Here is a 27,608-nt window from a genome sequence, read left to right as displayed (position 1 = left end):
TAAGGGAGCTGGTGTTTATACATGCACAATCACGAATTAGTATATAACATTTTTCATCTCTTTGTTAAATCCAAGTCTCTTTTATGAAAAAGTTCATTAGGTATCCTCTATGGCAGTATGAGATATGAATATGATTTTTTACATTTGATTTTTAGAATCAAACTGATCACTTTCCTTGTTTTGCATATAGAACTACACCTAGTTCTTGTTAAAGGTTTTTTTTTAAGTTTTTATTTAATGAATGCATTTTTTCATAGGTACAACTTCAGGAATATAGTGGTCTTTCCCCCATACTGACCCTCCCACCCCAACTCCCATCCCCCCTCTCCTTCCTCTTTTGGTACATCTTTAGTTTGATTTTATATACAGAGTACCAACTCCATGTTAAGCACAGATTTCAACAGTTTGCACCCACACACACACAACATATAGAGTACAGTTTGAGAACAAGATTTGCAGTCAATTCTTATGAGTTGTAGTACAACTCATAAAGGATGGATGTCCTACATGGGGAGTAGGTGCACAGTGACTTCTGTTGTTCCTTTAACAATTAACACTCTTATTTGACATCAGTGATCACCTGAGGCTCTTGCCATGGGCTGCCAAGGCTATGGAAGCCTTTTGTGAACATAGATTCCATCAGTATTTGGACACGGGCATAAGCAATGTGGATGTTCTCTCCTCCCTTCAGAGAAAAGTACATTCTTCTTTGATGGCCCTTTCTTTCCACTGAGGTCTTACAGAGATTCTTCGTGTAGGATATTTTTTGCCATAGAGTGTTGGCTTTCCATGCCTGAAATGCTCTCACAGGCCTTTCAGCCAGACCAGTAAGCCTTAAGGGTTGATTCTGAGGTCAGAGTGCTATTTACAGTGAATGTCATTCTAGGAGTCTGCTGTGTGGACTGCTTCCCATATTGGATTTACCTTCCTTTTAAATTCTATTTTTATTACCAGATACTTGATGTTATTTATATGATCACTTTTACACTTAAACCTATCTATATGTTGACTTTAACATTTAACATTTAATATGATTGTTTTAACAATTAAGATGGCATTTTTACCACCAATTTTAATGGGTTTGGAGTCCCATGACAAGTTTTTTGGCTGTACTCTTAGAAGTAAGTCTGTAGAACTATATGCAGTAAAGTTTTTAAAAAAAAAAAAAAAAAACAGTGAATTTGTCTTGATGTATGTTCAGATACCTCCTGTCTATAATCTCTGTTGGAGTGTTCACTGTCCTCCAACACCTTCCAACATCCAACTTGGTCTTTGCTGATGGGAAGCTATACAAATTGTTGTGTAAAGAGGAAAATTGACCTCTACTCAAATCCATGTGGCCATCTTACCTGACACTTGAGAATTACAAATTGTAAAATGTTCAAGCACCTCTGAAGAAGGAACAAGCTTGAGAAACAGCACTGCCCTCAAAAGGCCATTTTCCTCATGAAATGCAGACATAAAGGAAAGGCAATAGGCCACTGAAAGAATGGCTTGGGTGACATGATTATAAATAATTGGAGAAAATTGACATTTTGAGATTCGACAATATGTTACAGTCCTTTTATCTACTGTTGAGGAGCAGTTTTTTTTTTTTTCTTTCTTACTATTTGCTGAACTCTTATTGTAGAGTTAATCCTATGAGTATAAAGTAAACTGAAAATAAATCATTATAAAATTCAGAGAGGGAATAAGAGAAAGAGGGGGATGAAGGATAGGAGTGTGGGCAGGAGGGAAGGTAGGGTGGAAAGTATCACTATGTTCCTAAATTTTTATGTGTGAAATATATAAAATTTGTTCACCTTAAAAATATTTAAAAGGGATTCCAATAAAAATAAGAAATGAATAAATAAATAATTGTGCTCAAGGCAATGGAATGGATATTGGCAGAAAGGTTAATGGGATTGTCCAGCCCTTTCTCTGTGTGGCTTAAACCCAGGTCACCTTTGCTTTATACATTTTCACTTAGCACAGATTTGTAATTATGCATGTATTAAAGCACAGGCTTATCCCAAAAAAATAATTAATTAATTGGAGAGTCAATACTGTGTAAGGTACTGTTTTTCTCAAAAGGGTGACTGTTTCTCAAAAGTTGCCTATTTAAAAAGTAATCTCTTAGAAAAATAAATTATTATTTAATCTATAACTCACAGTAGTTTTTAAACTACATGTATTACAGGAGTCATTAGAACTGCCTTACATAACATGGACAGAGAAGCCAGAGAACACTACTCAGTGGTGATTCAAGCCAAAGACATGGCTGGACAAGTTGGAGGGCTTTCAGGGTCAACGACTGTCAACATCACTCTGACCGACGTCAATGACAATCCACCACGGTTTCCTCAGAGTATGTACCTTTTCCTTATTATTTAAAGCTGTCACTATCCACTTGTGTAAAACAAAATGAAATGATGAATAGATATTGTTATGTCTTTTAAAATGTGACCTTTTTGTTCCTGTATTTTGTGAGCTCCTTCCCATAGGCGAGACCAAAGAAATCACTCCATTTCTTGTCTCCTAGACCTGGAACATAATCAATATAATGTCAAAAGAATGAGTTTCTGTTGGAATCACAATTAGATATTTAAAATGGTGCAGCAGTATCAATAATGTACTTTTATATTTTCTGAAGTAGTTATGTATTACAAAAGTATTCACAGAAATATTGAAGATACATTTGGATATAGGCATTCCACTCATGCAAAATTATCCCATATATACTTTCTGTAAACAAATATCTTTTAAAAATTCTCCAGATGAGGCATGCATTGTGGCTCAGTCATTTGAACTGTAGTTTGAGATGCATACATCCTCTATCACAGTGCCTGATTTCCAGCCACACCTCTGTTTCCAATCCAACTTCCCACTATTGGATGCTTGGAAGGCAGCAGATAATGGGTCAAGTACTTGGATCCCTGCCACCAAAATAGAAGCTCCAGATGGAATTCCTGGATCCTTGTTTTGGCCTAGGCCACTCCTGGATGTTTCAGGCACATGAGGGAGTGAACTAGCAAGTCTTTTTGTCTTTCTCACTGTTTCTCTTACAAATAGACATTAAAAATAAGCATTTAAAAATGCTTTATGTCATGAATTAATGCTACACACATATACGCATCATCATCATCTAAAAGCAGGTTGCCACTAATATCAAGTAATCCTCCCATTTGCCATTTTATTTTCTGCAATTTCAATTTCCTGTTGCCAATCATTGTCTGAAGATATTAAATAGAAAATTCAAAACATAGATAATTCATGTTGAGGTGGAAGTTCTCAACATATAGAAAGAAAAAGTCATGTGCTGAGATTGCTAAGACATGCAATAGGAACAACTCTTCCATCCTGAAAGTGTGAAAAAGGAAAAAGAAAATCCATGCTAGCTTTGTTGTCACACTTTTAACTGCAAAATTGCAGCCACAGTGGGTGATATGTGGTTAGTTAAGAAAGAAAATATAGTAAATTGTAGGTTTCCTTGCTGACTGTAGTTTCAGGCATACATTAGGGGTCATGGAACATAACCACAGGGGATAAGTGGGGACTACTGATAAGACAGGATTTCAGAGAAGAATATGAGCCTTGAAGCAAGAGAATATAAGGAATCAGCCAATTCAGGGAGGAGAGCCACCTCAGTCCTGTGAGATTGTAAGGAAATTATTTTCTTGACTTCCTCAGAATGTAAATGATACAATTTCAATGTATTTCAGTGTTTATTTATTTATTTTTTTAATCTTTTTTTTTAATTTTTGACAGGCAGAGTGGACAGTGAGAGAGAGACAGAGAGAAAGGTCTTCCTTTTTGCCATTGGTTCACCCTCCAATGGCCGCCGTGGTCGGCGCACCGCGCTGATCCGATGGCAGGAGCCAGGTGCTTATCCTGCTCTCCCATGGGGTGCAGGGCCCAACCACTTGAGCTATCCTCCACTGCACTCCCTGGCCACAGCAGAGAGCTGGCCTGGAAGAGGGGCAACCGGGACAGGATCGGTGCCCCGACCGGGACTAGAACCCCGTGTGCCAGCGCCGCAAGGTGGAGGATTAGCCTAGTGTGCTGCGGCGCCGGCTATTTCAGTGTTTATTTAGCAGATACCTTGCTTCATATCTTATAGAATAATCTATGGTGTCATAAAATCATACAGAGGATTGTCCCTTATGTCCATTTTACTGAAGATGTTTAACAACTATAATAAAGAATATGGCATGATAATGTCCAAAAGGCTTTCAAGAAGTCAGCATGAAATGTATTCTCAAGATTTATTTCTCTCTTTTTTTAAAGATTTATTTTATTTATTTGAAAGACAGAGTTACAGAGAGAGGTAGAGACAGAGAGAGGTCTTCCATCTGCTGGTTCACTCCCCAGATGGCTGCAATGGCCGGAGCTGAGCTGATCCGAAGCCAGGAGCCAAGAGCTTCTTCCAGGTCTCCCACATGGGTGTAGGGGCCCAAGGATTTGGGCCATCTTGTACTGCTTTTCCAGGCCACAGCAGAGAGCTGGATCGGAAGAGGAGCAGCCAGAACTAGAACTGGTACCCGTCTGGGGTGCTGGAGCTTCAGGCCAGGGCTTTAACCCGCTGTGCCACAGTGCTGGCCTCTAAATTTTATCTCTTAATATAATTCTACATACACTTCTGCCCTAGACATAGTGGAATACTGCCTATTCTTTGAAAAATATTTATTTATTTTCATTTTATTTAAACGGCAGAAAGAGAGAGAGAGAGAGAGAGAGAGAGAGAGAAATAGAGAGAGCATTCCTATCTATCTGCCTATTCATTCATCAAATACCTCAACAGCCAGGACTGGGCTGGTCTTAAGCCTGGAGCCAGGAACTCAATCCAGGTCAAACAGTGACTTCACTGCTATACCCAATGTTGATTCCAATACTGACTATTTTATACATTTAATAAGACTTTTTACCTCCTTTCTTTTTTGTAAGATTTTATTTATTTATTTGAGAGGTAGAATTACCACAGAGAAAAAGAGAGACAGAGCAGCCCCCCATCTGCTGATTCATTCCCCAAATGGCCACAAAGGCCTGAGCCAAGCCTATCGGAATATAGGAGCCAGGAGCTTCTTCCAGCCCCTATACCTGCTTTCTTAAAGTGCAATAACTCAACTTTAACACCCTGTTGTAGGTGTCTCTGAAATTTCTGTTGCATATTTGGCCAAGCAACCATCATCTTTTTTTCTGTTATGTAACACTTTTGCACGTTCATCTTATTTCTGGAGGTGTGCCTTTCCTCTATTACAAGGGCCTCTAAGAATGATGTTTCATTTGCTTTTATAACTCTAGGTGTTCAGGCCAGTGCCCAGCACTTGATAAATGATTATTAAATGAATGAGTCAGTGAGTTGAATTATTCTGTCTAACTACCATTGCCAAAAAGACCATTATTAAAAGACATTCAAGTCAAGTGCCTGGTTAAATAAAAACCAATTTAAAATGTTCATGGTACAGATAAGATTATTTGACCTGGGTTCATTTGTGTCACTTTGTGAAGAATGTTATAAAGGAAATTATGTATCATAGATGAGTTCACATTATATTGAGTGTTAAAATACAAATAAATTTTACATCATTTTACAAATTATAATACATTTTAAGTTATTTTTAGTAGTCCATATAATATGCATATATACATGTATTGCTATGAGACATGCTACTTTATAGGATGATATATTACACTTAGAATTTCACTATAAATAGATTCTGTTTATGTATGCCATCTTGTGATTTGTTTCAATTTTATTTGTTTTTCCACTTAATGTGCTTGAAATTTTTTATGTGTTTCATTTCAGTCACTTTTTTCTCCCTTAATATTTTGTTTTATTTCCTCCTATTTTCTTCTTAGTCTCCTTGGATATCACAATTCATTTCATTTTACTTTAAAATCATTTGAAATTCTATCATTTGCATCGAAATGGTTAGAGCTGGAGGACATCATGTTGAGTGAAATAAGCTGGACCCAGACAGAAAAATATCACATATTCTTATATGTGAAAGATAAAGTAAAAAAATCAAACTGAAAAACAAAATAAGAGAAATGCTTGTGTATATCAGTTTTGTTGCAAATTCAGTATTTTGTCATAATAGTTTTAAATTCTTGTCAAATTAAGAATTATATGTATAGTTTTGATGGTTTCATGACTATTTAACATTTACTTTATATGAGTGAAGTTAAACGTCTCTTTATTTGATGATCGTTTATGATCTGCCAATGTTCCTGTCAATGGTGATCTTTTACTTTTTATTTGTTGAACTCTTTATTTAGTTGCTAATTAAGTCTTTGACTATAATGTGAATTTTAAAAATATGCTATCACAAAAATAATGAAATATTAAGTTGAATTAAATGAAATAGTTTTACAATTGTTTAATTCCAAGTTCTCTTTGATTTTTGCTACTTTTGTCATTTCTGATATTAATTCCTATTTGAAATTGTCTTTTTTTAGGCCGGCGCCGTGGCTTAACAGGCTAATCCTCCGCCTTGCGGCGCCGGCACACCGGGTTCTAGTCCCGGTTGGGGCGCTGGATTCTATCCCGGTTGCCCCTCTTCCAGGCCAGCTCTCTGCTGTGGCCAGGGAGTGCAGTGGAGGATGGCCCAAGTGCTTGGGCCCAGCACCCCATGGGAGACCAGGAGAAGCACCTGGCTCCTGGCTTCAGATCAGTGCGATGCGCCGGCCACGGTGGCCATTGGAGGGTGAACCAATGGCAAAAAGGAAGACCTTTCTCTCTCTCTCTCTCTCTCTCTCTCACTATCCACTCTGCTTGTGAAAAAAAAAAAAAAGAAAGAAAGAGAGAAAAAAGAAATTATCCTTTTTGTTGTATTAAATAGTAACTATTCATTTTAAACATCAATGCATCTTTCTGATGCTATATCTTGCTGATTTTCATTGTTGTTTTCTTTCTTTCTAGAATATATATATTTTTTTCTCAGCCGGAAATATTAAATTTTCTGAAAATATCCTTTCCCCTTTTTCCGTGCTGGTCTGATGGCAATGAATTACATTTTTAGAGGGTATTTTTACTCACAATAGAATTCTAGTTTGATGTATTTTCCCTATTTCAATAATTAATGATGTATTTTGCTGACTACCATATCTCTTGAAAAATGAACTACCAACCTTTTTAATGCTTTACTATAATGCACTGTGGTTTAATGCATCTTTCTCTTTTAATATATTGTGTTTGGATTTCATAAGTTAACTACCATGCATAGATGTGATGTTTTCCTTTTATAACTGTCTTATGTTGAAAAGATTTTTAGAGCTATTTTTTCTGGGTTTGTGTAAACCCTTGGCTATAATCTATTTAAGTCTTTCTTCTACCACATGCTTTCATTTCTTTTCTCCTAGTTCTCCAGTGCATGCCTATGAGATCTTTCCACTATGGACCATCAGTCTGATTTTTCCTTTTTATATTTAGTTATTACTTTCTGTCACTCTTCTTTCACCTGAATTTTTTATTGATCTTTATTGTACTGCAACAATCTACTTTTCTGCTATGTTTAATCTCCAGTTATTTCCATATGTTATATCTACTATATTTGCATTTTAGCACTGAAATTTTTAGTTATTTAACTTTTACATAATTTCTTGAACATGGATTATTTGTTTCTATTCTGTTGTCTGATTTTTTTAATTTACTTTCATATTAGTCATATGTAGTTAAATCATCTTTTTTTTTTTTTTTTTTTTTTTTGACAGGCAGAGTGGACAGTGAGAGAGAGAGACAGAGAGAAAGGTCTTCCTTTTCCGTTGGTTCACCCTCCAATGGCCGCTGCGGCCGGTGCACCACGCTGATCCGAAGCCAGGAGCCAGGTGCTTCTCCTGGTCTCCCATGGGGTGCTGGGCCCAAGCACTTGGGCCATCCTCCTCTGCACTCCCGGGCCACAGTAGAGAGCTGGCCCAGAAGAGGGGCAACCGGGATAGAATCCGGCACCCCAACCGGGACTAGAACCCCGTGTGCGGGTGCCGCAAGGCGGAGGATTAGCCTGTTGAGGCATGGCGCCGGCCTAAAATCATCTTTAAAATAAATTTTCCTTTTTTAAAAATCTTTTTATGAGAAACAGACTAAGAGACACACAGAAATACAACAGCTTTCCTCTAATGGTTCGCTGCCCAAATGCCTTTCAATGGGTGAGGCTAGGCCAGGCTGAAACTAGGAGTTAGGATCTCAATTCAGGTGTCCTGTGCAGGTAGCAGGATCCCAACTACTAGAGCCATCATCTGCTATCTTCCACGGTGCACATTAGAGGTACATGGAATAGAGAATGGAGCTGAGTAGTAAGTCAAGACACAATATGGGATGTGGGCAACCATTAGCCCAAATACCTACCCTTAATAGACTTTCTTTCTTTTTTTTTTTTTTTTTTTTTTTGTAAGCACTTGATAATTGAAAGAGAGTGAGCAAGCAAGTGAATACAAGTGCGATTAATCTTTCATTCCCTAGTTCACTCTCCAGATGTCACAACAACCAAGAAGCCAGGAACCTGGAACTCAGTCTTGGTTTCCACATGGCTTTCAGAGACCCAAATTCCTGAGCTATCATCTGCTGCCTCCCAGGGCACACATTAGCAGGAAGCAGGAATCCACAGAAAAACCAGGACTTCAACCCCAGCACTTCAATATGGATGCAGGTGTCCCAAGTGGCATCTTAAACCCTGTGCCCAAGTCTACCTCCTAATAACTTTTATTTTAAATTTTTTTTAAAATAATCTTTTAAAAAACTTTATCTAAGGTATATAAATTTCCTGTATTTTATATATACAGATTCAGGAACATAGTGATACTATGTGATACATAGCCATCTTTCCTGCCCATGCTCCCAACATTCAACCTCCTCCCTCTCCTAGACCTACCCTTAATTTTTACGAAGATCTATTTTCAGTTTACTTTGTACTCTTAAGATAAACCCTACACTAAATAAAGAGTTCAACAAATAATATAAAGGAAACAATACTGATCCTCAACAGTAGAGATAAGGGCTGTTACAATCTTCGAATCTCAAAATGTCAGTTTCACTCCTACACATTACCTTTTAGGCACTCTATTAGTTACCACAGATCAAGGAAATTATAGGGTACTTGTCTTTTTGGAATTGACTTATTTCACTAAGTATAATGGTTTCTAGTCGCATCTGTTTTATTGCAAAAGGCAAGATTTCGTTTTTTTCTTTAACCACAGTTGATGGGCATCTGGTTTAGTTCCATGTCTTAGCTATTGTGAATTAAAATGTAATAAACATGGGGGTGTCCATCTCTCTTTCATATGCTGATTTCATTTCATTTGGATAGAGTCCCAGGAGTGGAATGGCTGGGTCAGATGATAGATCTATATTCAGACTCAGAGATATTTCCATACTGTCTTCCATAATGACCGCACCAGATTACATTCCCAACAACAGTGGATTAGGGTACCTTTAACCCACATCTTTGCCAGCATTTTTTGTTGTTGATTTCTGTAGGAAAGCCATTCTTACTGGAATGAGTTGAAACTTCATTGTGGTTTTGATTTGCATTTCCCTGAAAGCTAGTGATCCTGAGCATTTTTCTTATGTCTGTTGGCCATTGAATTTCCTCTTTTGAAAAGTGAGTATTCAAGTCCTTTGCCCATTTCTTATCTGAATTGTTTGTGTTGTTGTTGTTGAGCCTCTTGAGTTCTTTATAGATTCTGGATATTAATCCTTTATAAATTTCATAATTTGCAAATATTTTCTTGTATTCTGTTGGTTGCTTCTTCATTTTGCTGAGTGTTTTTTACACAGTGTAGAAACTTCTCAATTTGATGTAATCCCATTATCAATTTTGGCGTAATTGCCTGTGCTTCTGGTGTCTTTTCCAAGAAGTTTTTGATTTGCCAATGTCTTGCAGTTTCTCTAGTGTTCTCTAGTTATTTGATTGAATTGTGTTGTAGATTTAGTTCCTTAATCCATTTTGAGTGGATTTTTGTGCAAACTGTAAGGTAGGGGTCTTGTTTCACACTTCTGCACATGGAAAGCCAGTTTTCCCATCATAATTTTTTGAAAAGACTGTCCTTGCTCCAGGGATTGATTTCAGGTTTTTTTTTTTTTTTTGTCAAAGATAAGCTGGTTATAGATATGTAGATTGATTTCTTGAATTTCTATTTGTTCCATTGGCCTAAATGTCTATTTTTTTTTTTTTTGGCCACACCAGTATATTTTTATTATAACTGCCTTGTAATATATCTTGAAATTTTGTATTGTGATGACTCTAGCTTTAGCTATTCAGGGTCTCTGGTGTTTCCAGACAAATTTTAGCATTGTTTTTTCTATATCAGAAGAATATCATTCATATTTTGATTATGATCACATTGAGTCTCTAAGTTGCTTTTGGATGGGTATTTTCATGATATTGATTATTCCAAACCATGAACAAGGAAGATTTTCCCATTTTTTGTGTCTTCTATTTCTTTAATGTTTTGTAATTTTCATCATAGAAAACTTTGACCTCCTTGGTTTAATTTATTCCGAGGTGCTTAGCTTTTTTTTTTTGTAGCTATTGTGAACAGGATTGATCATAGAAGTTATATCTCAGCCATGACATTGCCCGTATACACATAAGTTATTGATTTTTGTTTGTTAATTTTATATCCTGCCACTTTACCAAACTTTTTATGAGTTCCAAGAGTCTCTTGGTGGAGTCTTTTCATTCCCCTAAATATAGAATCATGCCATCTGCAAACAGGGATAGTTTGAAATAATATAACCTTTTTCTAATAGCTAAAATATCAATAATAATAATATAAACAGTAACTATAATATTGATTATTTCCTTCTTTATTTTGTCCATTTCCCATTTTTTAGCCTGTTTTGGAGTCACTGGTTGAATATAGCACATAAAGAATCATCAAAATATGTGATTCCATCATCTGCCTTCAGGGAGGACTGAGTAGTTTGCATGCAGACATATGGAGTATGAATTATCTAAACTGGTTAGATTTTGTTAATTTATGTAAGCTCTGCACTTACTCCTGGGAGGTAGCTCTTCCTCTTGGAAACATTTTCTCTACTCTCCACGGAGGTCCCAAAGTTGAAATTTTTCAAATTCCCCAGTACTTCATGTTGAAATCATTTAGATTTTTGGCCTTCTATCTTCTCTCTCTATGGATTGTGTAGGCTCCACATGTGTGAATGTAGCTTCTGTTACCCATAATCACAAGAAAAACTGCATTCAGATATTTGGCCTCATTTCTCTTAAAATTCTTCTTTGAATCTTTACTCTGTATTTTCAGCTACTATTGCCAGCTCTGAACTCACACTCTGTCTTCACAAGCAACATAATTTCTGCTTAGCACTGTCTTTAAAAATACCCTTAATCATTGTGAATATGAAATCCACAGTGTCTGTCTCTGTGTGTATCTCTCACAAATAGAACAGGTAGTAGTTCAAGTACTTGGGTTCTTACCACCCTACCCAGAGACTTAAATAGAGTCTGGGCACCTGGCTCTGATCTAATCTAAGTGTTGTGGACATTTGCGGATGAAATCAACTAACAGGAGATGTCTCCTTGTCTTTCTCTGTCTCTTTTTCACACCTTTCAAAAAAAAATAAAAAGAAATATTACTGCATATTGCTTCCTTTCTTTCAAAAATCATACCTCATCCAAGCCTTCCTATGTTCAATTTTTCCATCGGCTTGAAGCAGTAATTTTATGTGTATCATACAGCTTTAATAGTTATAGTCTCTGAGATTGTTACATATTCCACTCCATCACAGCCATATTGGAAAGTTCATCCCACTTAAGTCTAACTTGAAAGATCATGGAATTTAATTAGACATATATTAAATCAACATGACATTCTGTTTAACTAAACTATGAAATTTGAAATAAAACTGAAATATTCAAATTAGTTATAAAATCGGCAGTGGGCAATAGTATAAATACTTCATTCAGTTATCAGGAGGACAAATGTTTATTTAATCTCTTTAGACTTTTTGAAATAAAATAAAATTATTTAGCTATATATTTATTAAATAAGACATGTATATTTGTAGCATATATTCCTTTGGACAAGATCATAGCTATAAGTAAATAACACTGTTACATTCTTATGTTTTTGAAATTGGATGTTTTGAAATAATTTGAGGTTGTCTGTCTAGAAGTTTGCTATTCATAATATGTAAATCTTTTTATGGTTTGCTTTTACCCTATATGATTGTATTCCATGGCTATGTAATAGATGAATTCTTTTTTACTTACTATTTTATCTGTGCATATATATTTATGGTCACAGACTTATTTTTGTTAGAAAATACTGTTACTAGTTTGTTTTTGTAAATCAATTCCTAATTCCACACAGTATGATAAAAAGTGACACTCACTTATATTTTACAAGGGTGAGAATTTAATCCAGTAGTTAAGATGTCCATGTCCTGTGACAATTGGAAAATCTGGGTTGAACACGTCTCTTTGGATCTTGAATCCTACTTCCTGCTAATGCAGACCTGAAGGGAAGCAGCAGGGAAGCAGCGATTGGGTCCCTGTCGCCCAAAGGGGACTCCTGGATTGAGCTGCTGCCTCCCAGTTTCGACATGGCACAGCCACAGCTGTTTTGGGATTTGGAACTTGAACAAGTAGATGGGTTCTCTGTCTGTTTATGTGTGTGTCTCTTTCTGTCACTCTGCTTTCTAAACAGATATATAAATACGTTTACAAATTAGATATTTATAGAAGTCCTTCCAGCATTTATGAGTCATTTTTATGATGAAAAGTGAGAGAAGATTTATAAAAAGTGGCTCACTCTACCAATACTTTGAATAAGAACCTTATAACAGCAAAACCAGTCATATAATATTGCATGTGGACTCATAGTAATAGAATCGAATAGGTTAAACAATGTAAAAGTATTATTCTAGAGATTCTAGAGAACAATGATGAGTTTGAGGTAATAGAATTGCCATTTGCAAGTGTGGCATTCAAATAATTGTAGTATTTACATTTATCATATTTTTGGATTAAAAACATTGCATGTCTGACAAAAATGCTTAATCATCAATATTCAATGTGTCTCTTAAATGCAGGAAGATTCATGATCATGTATATATGAAAATATTTCACATATAGAAAAATAATGTGTATATTTACATCATGACCAGCATAAACTATCCATATAAAATGATTGAAAGAGAATATTTGAAACTGGTCAATCTGATCAAGAGAAAGACAAACTGGATAAGTCAGACCTCGTAGCTGAACCACTTACATGTCAATTCATCTTCCCTGAGAAGATTCTATAAACACACATATTGGATTTTGACTTCCACAAACTACCATTTGTGTAATGAAAATATGAAAAAGTCTGAAGAATTGTAATAGGCCGCTTTTGTAGGCTGGGATTTCGGGTTAATCTTAGGGAATGACTTTTTAGCTCACCTGGAGAAGTTACTGAAGCAAAAGCACAGGTCTTTTTAAAAAGCAATTAGAGCCAATGCTGTCCTGGGGAAAAAGTAGATTGAAAGAGACAAGCTTCGGTGAACCACATGCCCTTTTATTATTCTCACCAAGCCTTCTTTACTAAAGGAACTTCAGCTAATCACCAGCATTGCATTATGCAGTCTAAGAAATTATGTGAAAAGGATCACATATGTTTATAAAAGTATGGCACTTCCAGAAACAAAAGTATAAAATAGTGAGACCTATGTATTAATTTGGAGTGAAATGATACAGTCCTGAAATAAAAATTAATGAATCTAACACCATTGAAAACAGTAAAAGAAAAAAAAAATGTGCCAGTGAATTAGAATATATCTTAGCAAATATACACATATATTTGAATTAGGAAAAGGGATTTTATTAGCATATTACAAATAAGTTGATACCTAACGTATAAGTTTATCCATTGTACCACATATCTCAGAAATTCTATGTGCTGTATACAGAAAACCAGATCATATCTAACATTTTGAAGCAAATTAGGTTTTTGTAGTAATAGTAAACTGCTTTGCAGGATCAATCCTAATTATCGTGAATTCCCCATATTCATGGTATCTCTCCTGAATTTCCCAATTCTAAAGAAATTTTCAAGTAGTAATTGTTAATATCTTGACTTTACCTTGTCTCTGTGTGTGATTTAATATTTTAGCTATTTTTAACGTTTATAATTCAGTGATGTTTTGTATGTTCACACTGTTGTGCAACCACCACTACCACCCATCTACAATTTTCATCTTGAAAATTAAAACCATCTACTCATTTTGCACCAATTCTTCCTTCTCCCACCCAACCCCCCATTTCTGGCAACAACTCATTTCTATGAAATTGACTGTTTTTAGTATTTTATATAAATGGATTCATACAATGTGAGTATGTGTCTTTTTGAGTCTGGCTTACTTCACTTAACAGAATGTTTAAAGATTAATCCATGTTGCAACATATATCAGAATTTAATTCCTTCTTAATGTTATTATATTCATGTTGAAGTACATTTTGTCTATCCATTCATGTACTGCTTGGCATGTGTGGTGAATCTATCTTTGACTATCATGAACAATACAGCTAGGAACATTGGTATACAAGTATCTCTTTGAAGTCTCATGTTCAGTGCCTTAGGTGTATGCCCAGCAATGGGATTGTTGGATCATATAAAATTCTGTTTAATTTCTTAAGGAATCACTATACTATTTCCCACAACACCCTTACTATTATATTTTCTCACAAACAATGCACTGGAATTCCAATTTATAATTGCTCCCCAAATCTGAGTGAGCCTAGTCCAAGCTGAAGCTAAGACCCAGGACCTACAGCTGGGTCTCCTACCAGGACAGTTGCAACTCCAATACCATAATCAAAATCTGCTGCCTCCCAGGCTCATTTCTAGGGAGTTGGATAAGAAGTGAAACAATGGGGACATAATTTAGGTCTCTGACATAGGGTCCAGGGGCTCCAATGAGTCAGTGGCTCATTCCAATGCACCACAATGCTGACCACCTATTGATCTTGATTGTAGGTTCTTAATCATTAATGACAAGCATTTTCAACATACTTGTTGGTCAGTTTTAGGTCTTCTCTTGAGATATGTCTATTCTGTTATTAATTGAATTATTTGGTGAATTTTTGCTTTTGGGTTAAATTCTTTATAAATTCTATATATTAGCCCTTTGCCAGATGTGTAGATTGCATGCATTTTTCTCATTCCTATAGGTTGTCTATTTATTCTTTTGATTATTTCCTTTGCTTTAGAGATGATTTTTAGCTTGATGTAATTCCATTGATCTATTTCTACTTTTCTTCCCTGTGTCTTTGTTGGCATTTTCAAAACGTGTCATATAAGCCAACATCTTTAAGCATTTCTCTTTTTTTTTGACAAGCAGAGTTAGAGAGACAGAGAGAAAGGTCTTCCTTCTGCTGGTTTACCCCCCAAATGGCCGCCACGGCCTGCAAAGCCAGGAGCCAGGTGCTTCCTCCTGGTCTCCCTTGCGGGTGCAGGGCCCAAGCACTCGGGCCATCCTCCACTGCCCTCCCAGGCCGGCCAGAGCAGAGAGCTGGACTGGAAAAGGAGCAACCAGGACAGAATCCAGTGCCCCAACTGGGACCAGAATCCAGGGTACTAGTGCCGCAGGCAGAGGATTAGCCAAGTGAGCTGCGGCACCAGCCTAAGCATTTCTCTTATATATATATATTTTTTTTTATAAATAATACATACTATCTTTTATTTAATGAATATAAATTTTCAGTGTACAGCTTATGGATTACAATGGATTCCCCCTCCCATAACTTCCCTCCCACCCGCAACCCTCCCTTCTCCCGCTCCCTCTCCGCTTCCATTTGCATCAAGATTCATTTTCAATTCTCTTTATATACAGAAGATCAATTTAGTATAAAGATTTCAACAGTTTGCACCCACATAGAAACACAAAGTGAAACATACTGTTTGAGTACTAGTTATAGCATTAAATCACAATGTACAGCACATTAAGGACAGAGATCCCACATGAGGAGCAACTGCACAGTGGCTCCTGTTGTTGACCCAACAAATTGACAGTCTAGTTTATGGCGCCAGTAACCATCCTAGGCTGTCGTCATGAGTTGCCAAGGCTATGGAAGCCTTCCAAGTTCCCCGACTCTGATCATATTTAGACAAGGTCATAAAAGACAGAGTGAGGATAGTAACCAATGATCCTAAGAGTGGCATTTACCAGGTTTGAACAATTATACAGCATTAAGTGGGGAAGAGGACCATCAGTACACACAGGTTGGGAGTAGAGCCATTGGTGGTAGAGTAGAGGTTATGATTACAAAGGAATGAGGCCCAAGTGCACTAGACAGGGCCTAGAACAAAGGACAGAGTCATTATTAGAGGAGCTAAGAAAGGTGCTGTCTAAGCTACAATTAAGTTTTCTGATTGAGAGGCAAATAGAACCTGATAGAAGGGGCTTGACAATAATCTGGTGGGCTTTAGGCCTTGTAAATTCAGAGGCCCAGACCTATCTATCTCTTCACATGGGGTATATCCTAAGGGAGGTGTGAACCTCCTAGGGGAAGGCACTCTGTTGACTTTCATTACTTGGCTGGCCTGGGAGGAGAGCTGGCCAGGTAAAGGCAGGTGGCATCTCCAACAAGAAATTTACAGTTCTGCCTGCAATGTTGCTGACCCTACTTGGCCATCCCCTCAGCTGCAGTGGTCACTTTGGAAGTTGGGCTGAGTGAAGGGCTTTTCAGCTTAGAGCCAATAAGATCTGTGGCTCTGACCTGGGCATCCTTCGACTCCAGGGCAGGTCCATTTCCAGTGATCCAACTCTTGGCAGAGCTGCCAGGGCTCTTCACAAGCTGACTTCTGCTGAAGCCCAGACTTACCACATTGCAAGCCACTGCAGTGGACTGGCCTGTTGGGTCTCCTTGAGGGCAGATCACTGTACAGATCAGCCATTAATAGGCCTGCCACCCATTGCTTCTGATGCCTAGCATTTCTCTTATATTTTTTCTAGTAGTTTCATAATTTTTGGGCTTACATTTTAGTCTTCAATGGCTTTTGAATTGAAATTTTAACTTCCAAGAGATGAGTGTTTTTACAGCATAATTTACTGAATAGACAGTCAATAAGCTAGCCTTTTCCCAGTTTTGTGTTCTTGAGTCCTTGTCAAAAATCATTTAGTTATGAATGTGTGAGGTTATTTATAAATTGTATTCTGTTCCATTTGTCTGTTAAATGCCAACACCATACTGTTTTAGTTACGGGAAGTTTGTAGTGTGTTTTTAAGTTAAGTAGTGTAATAATGACTCCACTTCATTCTCTTTTATCAAGATTGATGAGGTCATTTGGCATCATATGGTTCCATATGAATGGCATGATTGTTTTTTCTATTTATGTGAAGAGTGACATGGGTATTCTAATAAGGATTCCATGGAATCTATAGATTGATTGGGGTAGTGTTAGAAAAAACGTGGTTGCAAAAGAATCAGAAATGGAGAGAGGCAACTCCACAGCAGGACAGATTTATTAGAGTATAAATCTGTGAGGGGTCATGAGTCACAGGTGCCAAAGATGCACCCCAACAGGCCGAGAGGGTTTTGTAGGATAGGGTCACGAGGGACTTTGCAATTCCGCAAGTGTTGCAGCCTCAGCAAGACTTGCAGCCACATAATGAAGTGGATCTGACACCTACAATTAAGTCAGTTGGTCCTAGGACACTTCTCAAGGGGGAAGTGAAGCAGACATAGCACATCTTGCTCCTCTCCTGCTAGGTTCCTGGGATAAGGCTGTGAACACACCCATGACTGAGTACATTCTATGCTTCTTCCTCTTGCATTAGGTAGTATGAGCACCTCCCTCCCTCCTTCCTTCCCTTCCTCCCTTATTTATCTCCCTCCCTCCCTTTCTTTAGAAGACAGTGAAATAGACCTCACATCCAGTGGTTGACTGGTTTGCTCCCCAAAAGCTAAACAAACAAACAGCCAGGGCTAGGATGGGCCAAATCTCAGAGTCAGGGACTTAATACAGCCCTCCACATAAGGGGTAGGAAACTCAGTTTCTTGACCCATCATGGCTGCTTCCCAGGGTCAGGGTCTGCATTAACAGAAAGCTAGAGTCAGGAGCTGTAACTTATTCTCACGTTTGAGAACATCAGAGTAATGTGGGTATCTTAAACATTACTAATTTTTGTATCCTGAAACTTTCCTGAAATCCTTTATTAATTCCAGTAGTGTTTTGATGGACTCTTTAAGGGTTTCTTCATATAAGATGATGTTATCTTCAAACAAGTACTGTTCCATGTCCTCATTTCTAATTTTGATGTCATTTTCTTTTCTTTCTCTTGCCTAATTTCTGTCTGGGATTTTTCTTTTTGCCATTATGTTGAATGAAAGTGGTGACAATGGGAATCTGTGTTTTGTTCTGGATCTTAGAAGAAATGCATTGGCTGGCACCGTGGCTCAACAGGCTAATCCTCTGCCTCGCAGCGCCGGCACACCGGGTTCTAGTCCTGGTTGGGGTGCTGGATTCTATCCCGGTTGCCCCTCTTCCAGGCCAGCTCTCTGCTATGGCCTGGGAGCAGTGGAGGATGGCCCAGGTCCTTGGGCCCTGCACCTGCATGGGAGACCAGGAGAAGCAGCTGGCTCCTGCTATCGGATCAGTGCGATGCGCCGGCTGCTGCGGCCATTGGAGGGTGAACCAACGACAAAAAGGAAGACCTTTCTCTCTCTCTCTCTCTCTCACTATCCACTCTGCCTGTCAAAAAAAAAAAAAAAAAAGAAGAAATGCATTAAACTTCTCCTTTCAGTATTATTTTAACTATGGATTGTAGTATGCAGTTTATTGTTTTGAAGTAGGTTACTTTTAGATTGAGAGTTTTGTCATGAAGTGATGTTGAATTTCATCAAATTCCTACAGTCTACTAAAATGATTGTATAGTTCTATCCCTGTATGTCAAGGATCATTATGTCATTATGATGAATGACATTTATCAGTTTCTATATGCTGAACCATTCTTGCATCCCTAGGATGCATCCCTCTTGATCAGGGTGATTGGTCTTTCTAATGCTTTGTTGGATTTGGTTTGCTATTATTCTATTGAGGATTTTTGCATTTATGTTCATCAAAAATATTGTAGTTTTATTTGTTTTTTTTGTGGTGTATGTCTCTAGTTTTGTCATCATGGTAATGCTGAACTCAGTGAGTTTGGAAGAATATCAACATCTTAATTTTTTGAACACCTTGAAAGGAATTGGTGATTTTTTTTTTTTTATTTTCTTCTCTGAATTTAGCAGTGAGGCCATCAGGTTCTGGGCTTTTCTTTGAGGAGAACCCTTTATTACTAATTCAATTTATTGCTTCCTATCCCCCCCTTTTTTTTTCAGGTTTTCAATTGCTTGAATGATTAAATATGGCTTGGTAATACATGTCTAGGGATTTTCCTATTTTTCTTGGTTTTTCAATTTCTTGATATATATTTATTTATAATAGTCTATTGTATGTTATACTTCACAAAATACCTAGAACAGGAGATATTAAATACAATTACAGAAAAAATTAATGTGATGGAAATACTAGTTACTCTGATTTGATTCATTACCAGACTATGAGTCAAAACTTCACATTGAAGCTCATAAATATGTATAATTATATATCAATCAAAAAGGGGAATAAAAGAAATTCAACATATTTTCACACATTGATCTTACATGCTGCAACTTTGCTTAATTCCTTAAGTTCTGTCAGTTTACGTGTCTGTGTGTGTTTGCAATTTATAGTTTCAATGATGTAAGAACACATCGTTGGTGAATAGAGATAATTTTATTGCTTCCTTCACAGTTTGGGAATCTTTTAGTTCTTCTTTTTTTTTTTTAATTTTTGACAGGCAGAGTGGACAGTGAGAGAGAGAGACAGAGAGAAAGGTCTTCCTTTTTGCCGTTGGTTCACCCTCCAATGGCCGCCACGGTAGGCGCGCTGCGACCAGCGCACCGCGCTGATCCGATAGCAGGAGCCAGGTGCTTCTCCTGGTCTCCCATGGGGTGCAGGGCCCAAGCACTTGGGCCATCCTCCTCTGCACTTCCTGGCCACAGCACAGAGCTAGCCTGGAAGAGGGGCAACCGGGATAGAATCCGGTGCCCCAACCGGGACTAGAACCCGGTGTGCCGGCGCCGCAAAGCGGAGGATTAGCCTGTTGAGCCACGGCACTGGCCTAGTTCTTTTTCTTGCCTAACTTCTCTAGCTGCTACTTCCATTATTGGATCGACTACAAGTGCCTAACTGGGCACTCTACTTTTTGCCTGACGTTACTGTAAACATTTTCAGTCTTTAACCGTTATTATAACATTATCCTTGGGTTTTTTCATATTTGTTTTTATGAGGAGTTTTTCTTCTATTTATAGTTCTTCAGAGTTTTATAATGAAAAAGTATACATTTTTTCAAATACTTTTTATGCAAGAATTGATGTTATCATTTGCTTTTTTCTTTCCCTCAGTGAAGGTAGTTTTTAACATTGATTAATTTCCATGTGTGGAACTCTGCTTGCATTCCAAGTATAAACTCCAATTGCTAATAATGTATAATCCTTTAATATTATGATGAATTTTATTTGCTAGTATTTTGTTCAGAAGTTTACATTAATATTAATCAGGGGGTTTTGCACTCTACTTTCCTTTTCTTCCAGTGTCTTTGGCTTTGTTTTCTTAGGAAAACTGTCTCCATAAAATGAATTAGGAGTATTCTGCCCTTTTTAGTTTTTTGAAAGATTCCGAAAATCTGTTATGGTTCAGTTATTGAATTTCTACCAAATGCCCATATGTTGAGTGTTTGGTTGCTAACGGGGCACTATTGGGAAGTGGTAGAATGTTTGGGAGGTGGAATCTACCAAGAGGTCTTCATTCATTGGGGACATACTCTCAGCAGGAAGTTCTCATGTGACCTCTTAAGTTGTCATGAGAGGATTATTTTAACAGTCTAAGTTTTGCCCCACGTCTCCCTACTCTGCTTCCTGGCTTGCAAATGATCTCTCCCATCTGTGAAGAAGACTTCGCCAAAGCCAGCAGCATACTGTTTGTACTTTCAGCTTCAAAAATCTCTGAGCTAAATAAACCTCTCTTTCCTTCCTAAGTACCTTACCTTGGGCTTTTGGTATATTAACAAAAAGCTGACTGATAAGTCTTTTTGTAATGGTTGATATAATTCAACAGGGAAACTGGCATCTTTTGATCACTTATTCAATTCCCTCAGTAGTAGTAGATCTTTTAGTATTTCTGTTTATTCATGTTTTACACCTGGTAGCTAAATTTGCTCATTTTCTATTAAATTGTTTGTGTACAGTTGTTCAAAATCTTTTTTTTTCCATAAATTACTAATACTACTCTACTTCATTTCTGAGTTTGTAATTTGAGTCTACTCTATTTCCCTTAGTCAGTCTTGGTATAGGTGCATCAATTTTGTTATTCATTTTATATATAGAATTTGGAACTGATCTGTCACCACTTACAAATGAAGGTCTGTCAGTATTGAGGTGATGATGGGTCAGGAGTGAGTAAAACGGTTATAAATATTTTACCATTTTAAATGTGACTCTTTCTCAATTGAGCATTTTCTTGATTGCTCCAGGACTTGATCTTTCCAGAGTTTTTCTGTTTAGCTCATTCAATTTCAAGTTGTTTTCTTATGTTTTCATTGAGGAACAAGGTCTTGAAGCTTCTTAATTGGCCATTTCAATAGTTAAATCTTTTTTTTTAAGATTTATTTATTTGTTTGAAAGTCAGAGTTACATAGAGAGAGAAAGAGAGGCAGAGAGAAAGGGAGAGAGAGAGAGAGGTCTTCCATCCAATGGTTCACTCCCTAATTGGCTGCAGCCAGAGCTGTGCCAATCTGAAGCCAGGAGCCAGGAGCTTCTTCCAGGTCTCCCACATGAGTGCAGGAGCCTAAAGACTTGGGCCATCTTCCACTGCTCTCCCAGGTCATAGCAGAGAGCTGGATTGTAAGTGGAGCAGCTGGGACTCAATCTGGCACCCATATGGAATGTTGGCACTGTAGGCAGCAGCTTAACTCGCTGCTCCACAGTGGTGCCCCTATATCTGTTTTAAACCCATTCAAAATGCTATAGAATGTCTCTGATATATTTTTCCAGGTAAGAAAAAAATTCTACCTTCAAAAATAAGACATCAAAATGCTACAGATTCTGTACTAGATATTTGGGATTGCAGATACTGAATTAAAGAGCAAGTTTTCTCTCCATACACAGTATAATTTGTGGTATAACAGGTTAATCCACCACTTGAGACTCCAGTACCCCTATATGCGATATCTGCTTTGGGTCTTGACTATTCTGCTTCCAATCCAGCATCCTGCCAGTGCACCTGGGAAAGCAGCAGATGGTGGCCCAAGTATTTGAGTCCCTTCCACTGATGTGGGAGAACCAGATGGACTTCCAGGTTCCTGGCTTCCACTGGGCTGAGACCAAGCTATTGTGGATATTTGGGAAGTGAACTAAGGAATAGAAATTGAATCTCGAGTCAGTCTCTCTCTCTCTCTTTCTCTCTCCCTGTTCCTGTCTATGTCACCCTGCTTTTCATATAAATAAAAAAGTAAATAAATACATTTTTTCTTGTGAAATGATATTATCCATTGCTTAGATCCCAATGTTTAGCTTGCTTAGATTATAGTACCTGATACCAATTACTCCTTAGGTTTTGAAATAATTAGAATGTATGGTTGTATACATGCAAAAAAAGTTTAAAAAAATGCTAAATCTGTTATTATAAGGGACTGTAGAATCACAGCTAAGCAACCATTTTACAGTTCTTAATTTGACTCATGGTGTTTGATTATCCTATAATTGTTACAGTAAGCTAAATCACTATACACTTTTGCCAGCACTATTGTATGCATTACTCTCAAATCCTTAGTGAAATGATTTAAGATAGTTTTCAAAGTAATTGAAGAAATCTGGTTATTATTAGGAAAATCCATTGCTTCCTGTCTTGGTGCCAGTTTTATTTTTGAGGGAAGCATTATCTCTATTTTGAGAAATAGCAAATTATTCCACTGTGCTAGGTTATGAGTGTTGAGATTGATGTTTCATTGCTGCCAAGAACTCTACATTGCAATTAGTTGGTGTGTGGCTATTCTGAGCAAAGACATATGCATCATGCAAGACAAATGGCACAAAAATAGACTAAAGAGAGGTTGAGAGCCAGTGCCCGGGTTCACAACCAAAGGACAATGCAGGAAACAAGATAGAAATATTTTTGAACAATACCCTGATTTGTATTTTCATAAAATAATAATTCTGTGGACATTTGCTCTAATGAAATGTAAATAAAATTTAAAACTTGTTGGGAAAATATAATTAAAATCAAAATAATTACAAACCCCGACAAACGTGTCCACAAAAGTAGAAAACAAAGAAACAATTTCACTATTAAATAAACACTAAACTTTGATGTGATACAGATCACAGGAAATCGGTGAAATCTTACAATGACAGAAAGAAATCTCACCTTTTTATGTAGTCATTCAAATAAAACTCATTGCATGCCTGATCTTACGCAAAAAATTTTTCTGCAATTTAAATGACTCCATAGTAAAATTTGTCATATATCCTATATCTTAGATTCACCTGGAAATTGTGATAGCATCTGTTAGTTAATTGGCTTTCTCTAAAGAAAAAACAAACACACCAAGTTCTCACAGCTTTGTCACAGGAGGTAGCTTTGCAGTTCTGATATAGGGGCAGAAACCGTGAGCAGGGTCTCTATTTTCCTGGAAGATTACATTTCAGGGAGATGGCTCCTAATTCCTTAAGAAAGTCATTTCTAGATTATAAAGCTGACAATAGAATTAGTTAGCATTTAAAATGATTTACATGCTTTTCAGAAATCGAGAAGTAATAGGGGTTGGGGCTTTAACATATAAATTTAGGGAAGACAAAATTTAGTTACAACATGCATGTACTTAAGTAGATAACATATTTAATATTTGTGAGTACATATTTATGTGTGTGTATGTTTTTGTGTAAAATTATCACCTCAGTGTTTAGTTATCTTGAAAATTGTGTAACACTCTCAGAGCATATGACCTTATTGTGACCCAAAGCACATAGTGGTTTGAGGTATTATTTCGTAACAATAGAAATGCTGATCAGAATTTACTAGGGAACCATCTATCAGGTGTTCTTCGCTTTTTTTTTTTCTTTATAAGATCTATTTCATTTATTTGAAAGGCATAGTGACAGAGATTATTTTCTCTGAACATCACGCAAAAGATCCAATGATGACAAGAACTAAAAATGTTCCATTGGATTCAGCAAATCATAAATAACTACATCAGAGGTGCACATGATTTATCTGTGGCTACACTGTAAGTCAATCAGTGTAGCAGGTTACAACGACCAATATTGGGACCAGCATTGTGGTATAGTATGTAAAGCCATCACTTGCAATGCCAGCATCCCACAAGGGCACCAGTTCATATACTAGCTGCTTTACTTTCAATCCAGGTCTCTGATAATGGCCTAAGGAAAACAGTGGATAATGACCCAAGTTATGGGCCTGCCACTCATCTGGGAGACCAGGTCTAAGTCTTTAAAAAAAGAAAAAAATTACTGTATTTTTTGTAATTTTATCTTATTAGTAGCATCCCATCTGTTTTGCTGCACTGAATTCAATGGAAATGAGTCATTCTATTGAGTCAATATTGAAGGGGGAAGAATTACACAAGGGATGAGCATTGGGAATGTCAGGATACTAGGAGGGGTCAATTTACAGGCTGCCTACTAAAAATTGATAAATAATTCACAATTTATAGTGTTTTAAGTCTATATAAAGTAGATAAAACATTAATTTGAATATAATCCATATTGTCTAGAGACCATAATATCTAGGCAACTGACTCATTCTAGACTCTATATCTTAATAAATTTTAGAAGATGACTACTAATTTATTAATTTTAAAGTATTTACTTGTTTATTTAACATTTTGTTATATTCACTTCATATGTAGATATTATGCACATATATATATTTTCTTGAAAGGGGATATTGGAATCATATAATGTGAGATTCAAGACAATGATGTAAAGTAAAGAACGAAGTGTATATTATTATGTAGAGAGTATAATTCAGTGAAGGCAATATTTATAAGTCCATATATAATGAGTATATCACATCCACACATTTATTATGCTCTATTAACTTTCACATATTAGAGAAAACATGTGGAATTAGTCTTTCTCATCTGATTTATTTCACTTAGCATAATTATCTTCCATTTCAACCACTTTCTTGCACATTTAGATTCCATTCTTCTTCTTAATTCTGAGTAATATCCATAGTGTGTATATACCACATTTTCTTTATCTAGTCATCAGCTGATGAACTTTTTTTTTAAGATTTATTTTATTTGTTTGAAAGACAGAGTTACAGAGAGAGGTAGAGAAAGAGAGAGAGAGAGAGAGATCTTCCATCCGCTGGTTCACTCCCCGGATGGCCACAATGTCCAGAGCTGCACAGATCTGAAGCCAGGAGCCAGGTGCCTCCTCCAGGTCTCCCACTCAGGTGCAGGACTTGGGACATCTTCTACTGCTTTCCCAGGCCATAGCAGAGAGCTGGATTGGAAGAGGAGCAGCCAGGGCTAGAACCAGCACCCATATGGGATGCTGGTGCCTCAGGCCGGAGTTTAACCTGCCGCACCACAGCGCCAGCCCCAAGCTGATGAACATTTTAAACATCTAAGTTGATTCCATAGCTTTGCTATTGTGAATTGGGCTACAGTTAACATGAGAGTGCAGGTAACTTTCATTTTCTGATTTCATTTCCTGTGGCTGTACTCTTGTAAGTAGGATAACTAGGTCACATAGTAGAGGCATTTTTAGTTTTTGGAGAAATCTGCATACTATTGTGCATAGTGGTTGTACTAATTTGTATTTTCATCAACAAGGATTTTAAAATCTTTGATAACTTTATTTATATGCCTTATAAATCCCTCTCAAATCCTTTCTCAAACTGAAGAGAAATAAACGGTAGGGGCCGGCGCCTTGGCTCACTTGGTCAATCCTCCGCCTCCTAAGTCCAGATCTCTGCTGTAGCCCAGGAAGGAAGTGGAGGATGGCCCAGGTGCTTGGGTCCTGCACCTGCATGGGAGACCAGGAGGAAGCACCTGGCTCCTGGCTTCAGATCCACGCAGCACCGGCCGGCCATTTTGGGGGTGAACCAACCGAGAGAATCTCTCAATGTCTAACACTATCTGTCAAGTAAATTAAAAAAACAAAATAACCAGTCAATTCAATTTTTAAAAAAAAGAATGGTAAATGATTTTTGAATATATTTATTATCTTTCTCTTTTATGGCTTACATATTTTACTAAATATAAATATTTTTATAAAATAGGAAATTGTGTAACCTATGCCCTTTCTCCTTTGTTTTCCTGTTTTATTCCGTGTTCTCTATACTGTTATATATGAACTTAAAATGCTGCTTGGAAGAAAGGAATTGATACTACATTAATTCTTTAGTAATCCAGTTTTTATTTAATTTAAGTATATAAACTTGACATTTTATCTATTTTTCTGTTGCTTAACAATGTTGGGCCAATAAAATATTTAATATTTAGCTATACAATTTCCATGTAAAGTATTTAGATATATTCTAAAATCTACAGAAATGCAGTATTTCATCTTAAAATAATTTCCTAATTTTAATATTTGAAAAAATCCTCATTATACATTGCTCAATCTAATGTTCATTTGAATATGTGGCTGGAATATGTATTACATTTTTGCTGTAAGATCATTTTATGAATGTTGTTATTGTTAAGTTTCGTGTGAAATATCTTTCAGAGCACTATCAACTGTATGTTCCTGAGTCAGCTCAAGTTGGTTCGGCTGTTGGGAAAATCAAGGCCAATGATGCCGACACAGGCTCAAATGCTGACATGACATATTCCATCATAAACGGTGATGGTGTTGGAGTTTTCTCCATCTCCACTGACAAAGAGACCAGAGAAGGGATCCTTTCCTTAAAGAAGGTAAAGCACATACACACAAAGCATACTTTCTATGACTCAGTCAATCCACCCATCTTTTCATAAGTAGAAATGTTAACAGAAAGATGAGTAGCCCATGCTGCCTGGTCATTCTTTTCTCCTTGAGATACAAGTACATTTCAGTTATGGTTGGGTTCAACTCTTCAGATCCTTTGTCAGGAAATATATTTTCTTAAGGAAGGAAGAACTGATATGAAATACACTAGGAATCATTCTTTATGTTTCATCTCTGCTCACATCTTGATGAAATATTCCAGTGATATCCATGAAATACATATAATTAAGCTCATCAAAGTGTAGTGAATTCTAAGAACAACAGGAATTTGCCGGTATCCCATTAGTGATATTCATTAATAAACTGAGTCCTTACTATAAATAATCTTAGAAGCAAGAGTCCTTTACTAATTTGTCAAAAATATCCAAGAGTAGACTGAACAAATATTTGAAGACTCATAAAAATATTTTTTAAAAACTGTACTGTTCTAGTTGAATAAACTCAGATATATTATAAAGAGCAGTAGCAGGATGTTTTAAATTTTGTTCTAAATCACTATTCTTAACTAATGGTGTACATAGTTTATAATGGAACAGAAAATAAATAAAAGTAATAGCCCTTGAGTATTTTGCACACAAATTGAAGACA

The 27,608-nt window shown here is 36.9% G+C and overlaps 1 protein-coding gene across 3 annotated transcripts in view; it reads left to right on the top strand.

Moving 5' to 3' along the window:
* Positions 1 to 27,608, top strand: part of CDH18 (cadherin 18) — a 313,101-nt gene that overhangs the window by 184,581 nt on the left and 100,912 nt on the right. For all 3 annotated transcript variants that reach the window (XM_062211720.1, XM_062211722.1, XM_062211721.1), the window contains exons 4-5: positions 2,180 to 2,347; positions 26,760 to 26,947. In XM_062211720.1, coding sequence (XP_062067704.1) covers positions 2,180 to 2,347; positions 26,760 to 26,947 — 356 coding nt within the window. The remainder of the gene's footprint in view (positions 1 to 2,179; positions 2,348 to 26,759; positions 26,948 to 27,608) is intronic.

The sequence above is a fragment of the Lepus europaeus genome, chromosome 15 (assembly GCF_033115175.1).
Source record: "Lepus europaeus isolate LE1 chromosome 15, mLepTim1.pri, whole genome shotgun sequence".
Taxonomy (NCBI): domain Eukaryota; kingdom Metazoa; phylum Chordata; class Mammalia; order Lagomorpha; family Leporidae; genus Lepus; species Lepus europaeus.
The sequence above is the reverse complement of the archived record's forward strand: the minus strand, read 5'-3'. Positions and strand labels throughout refer to the sequence as shown.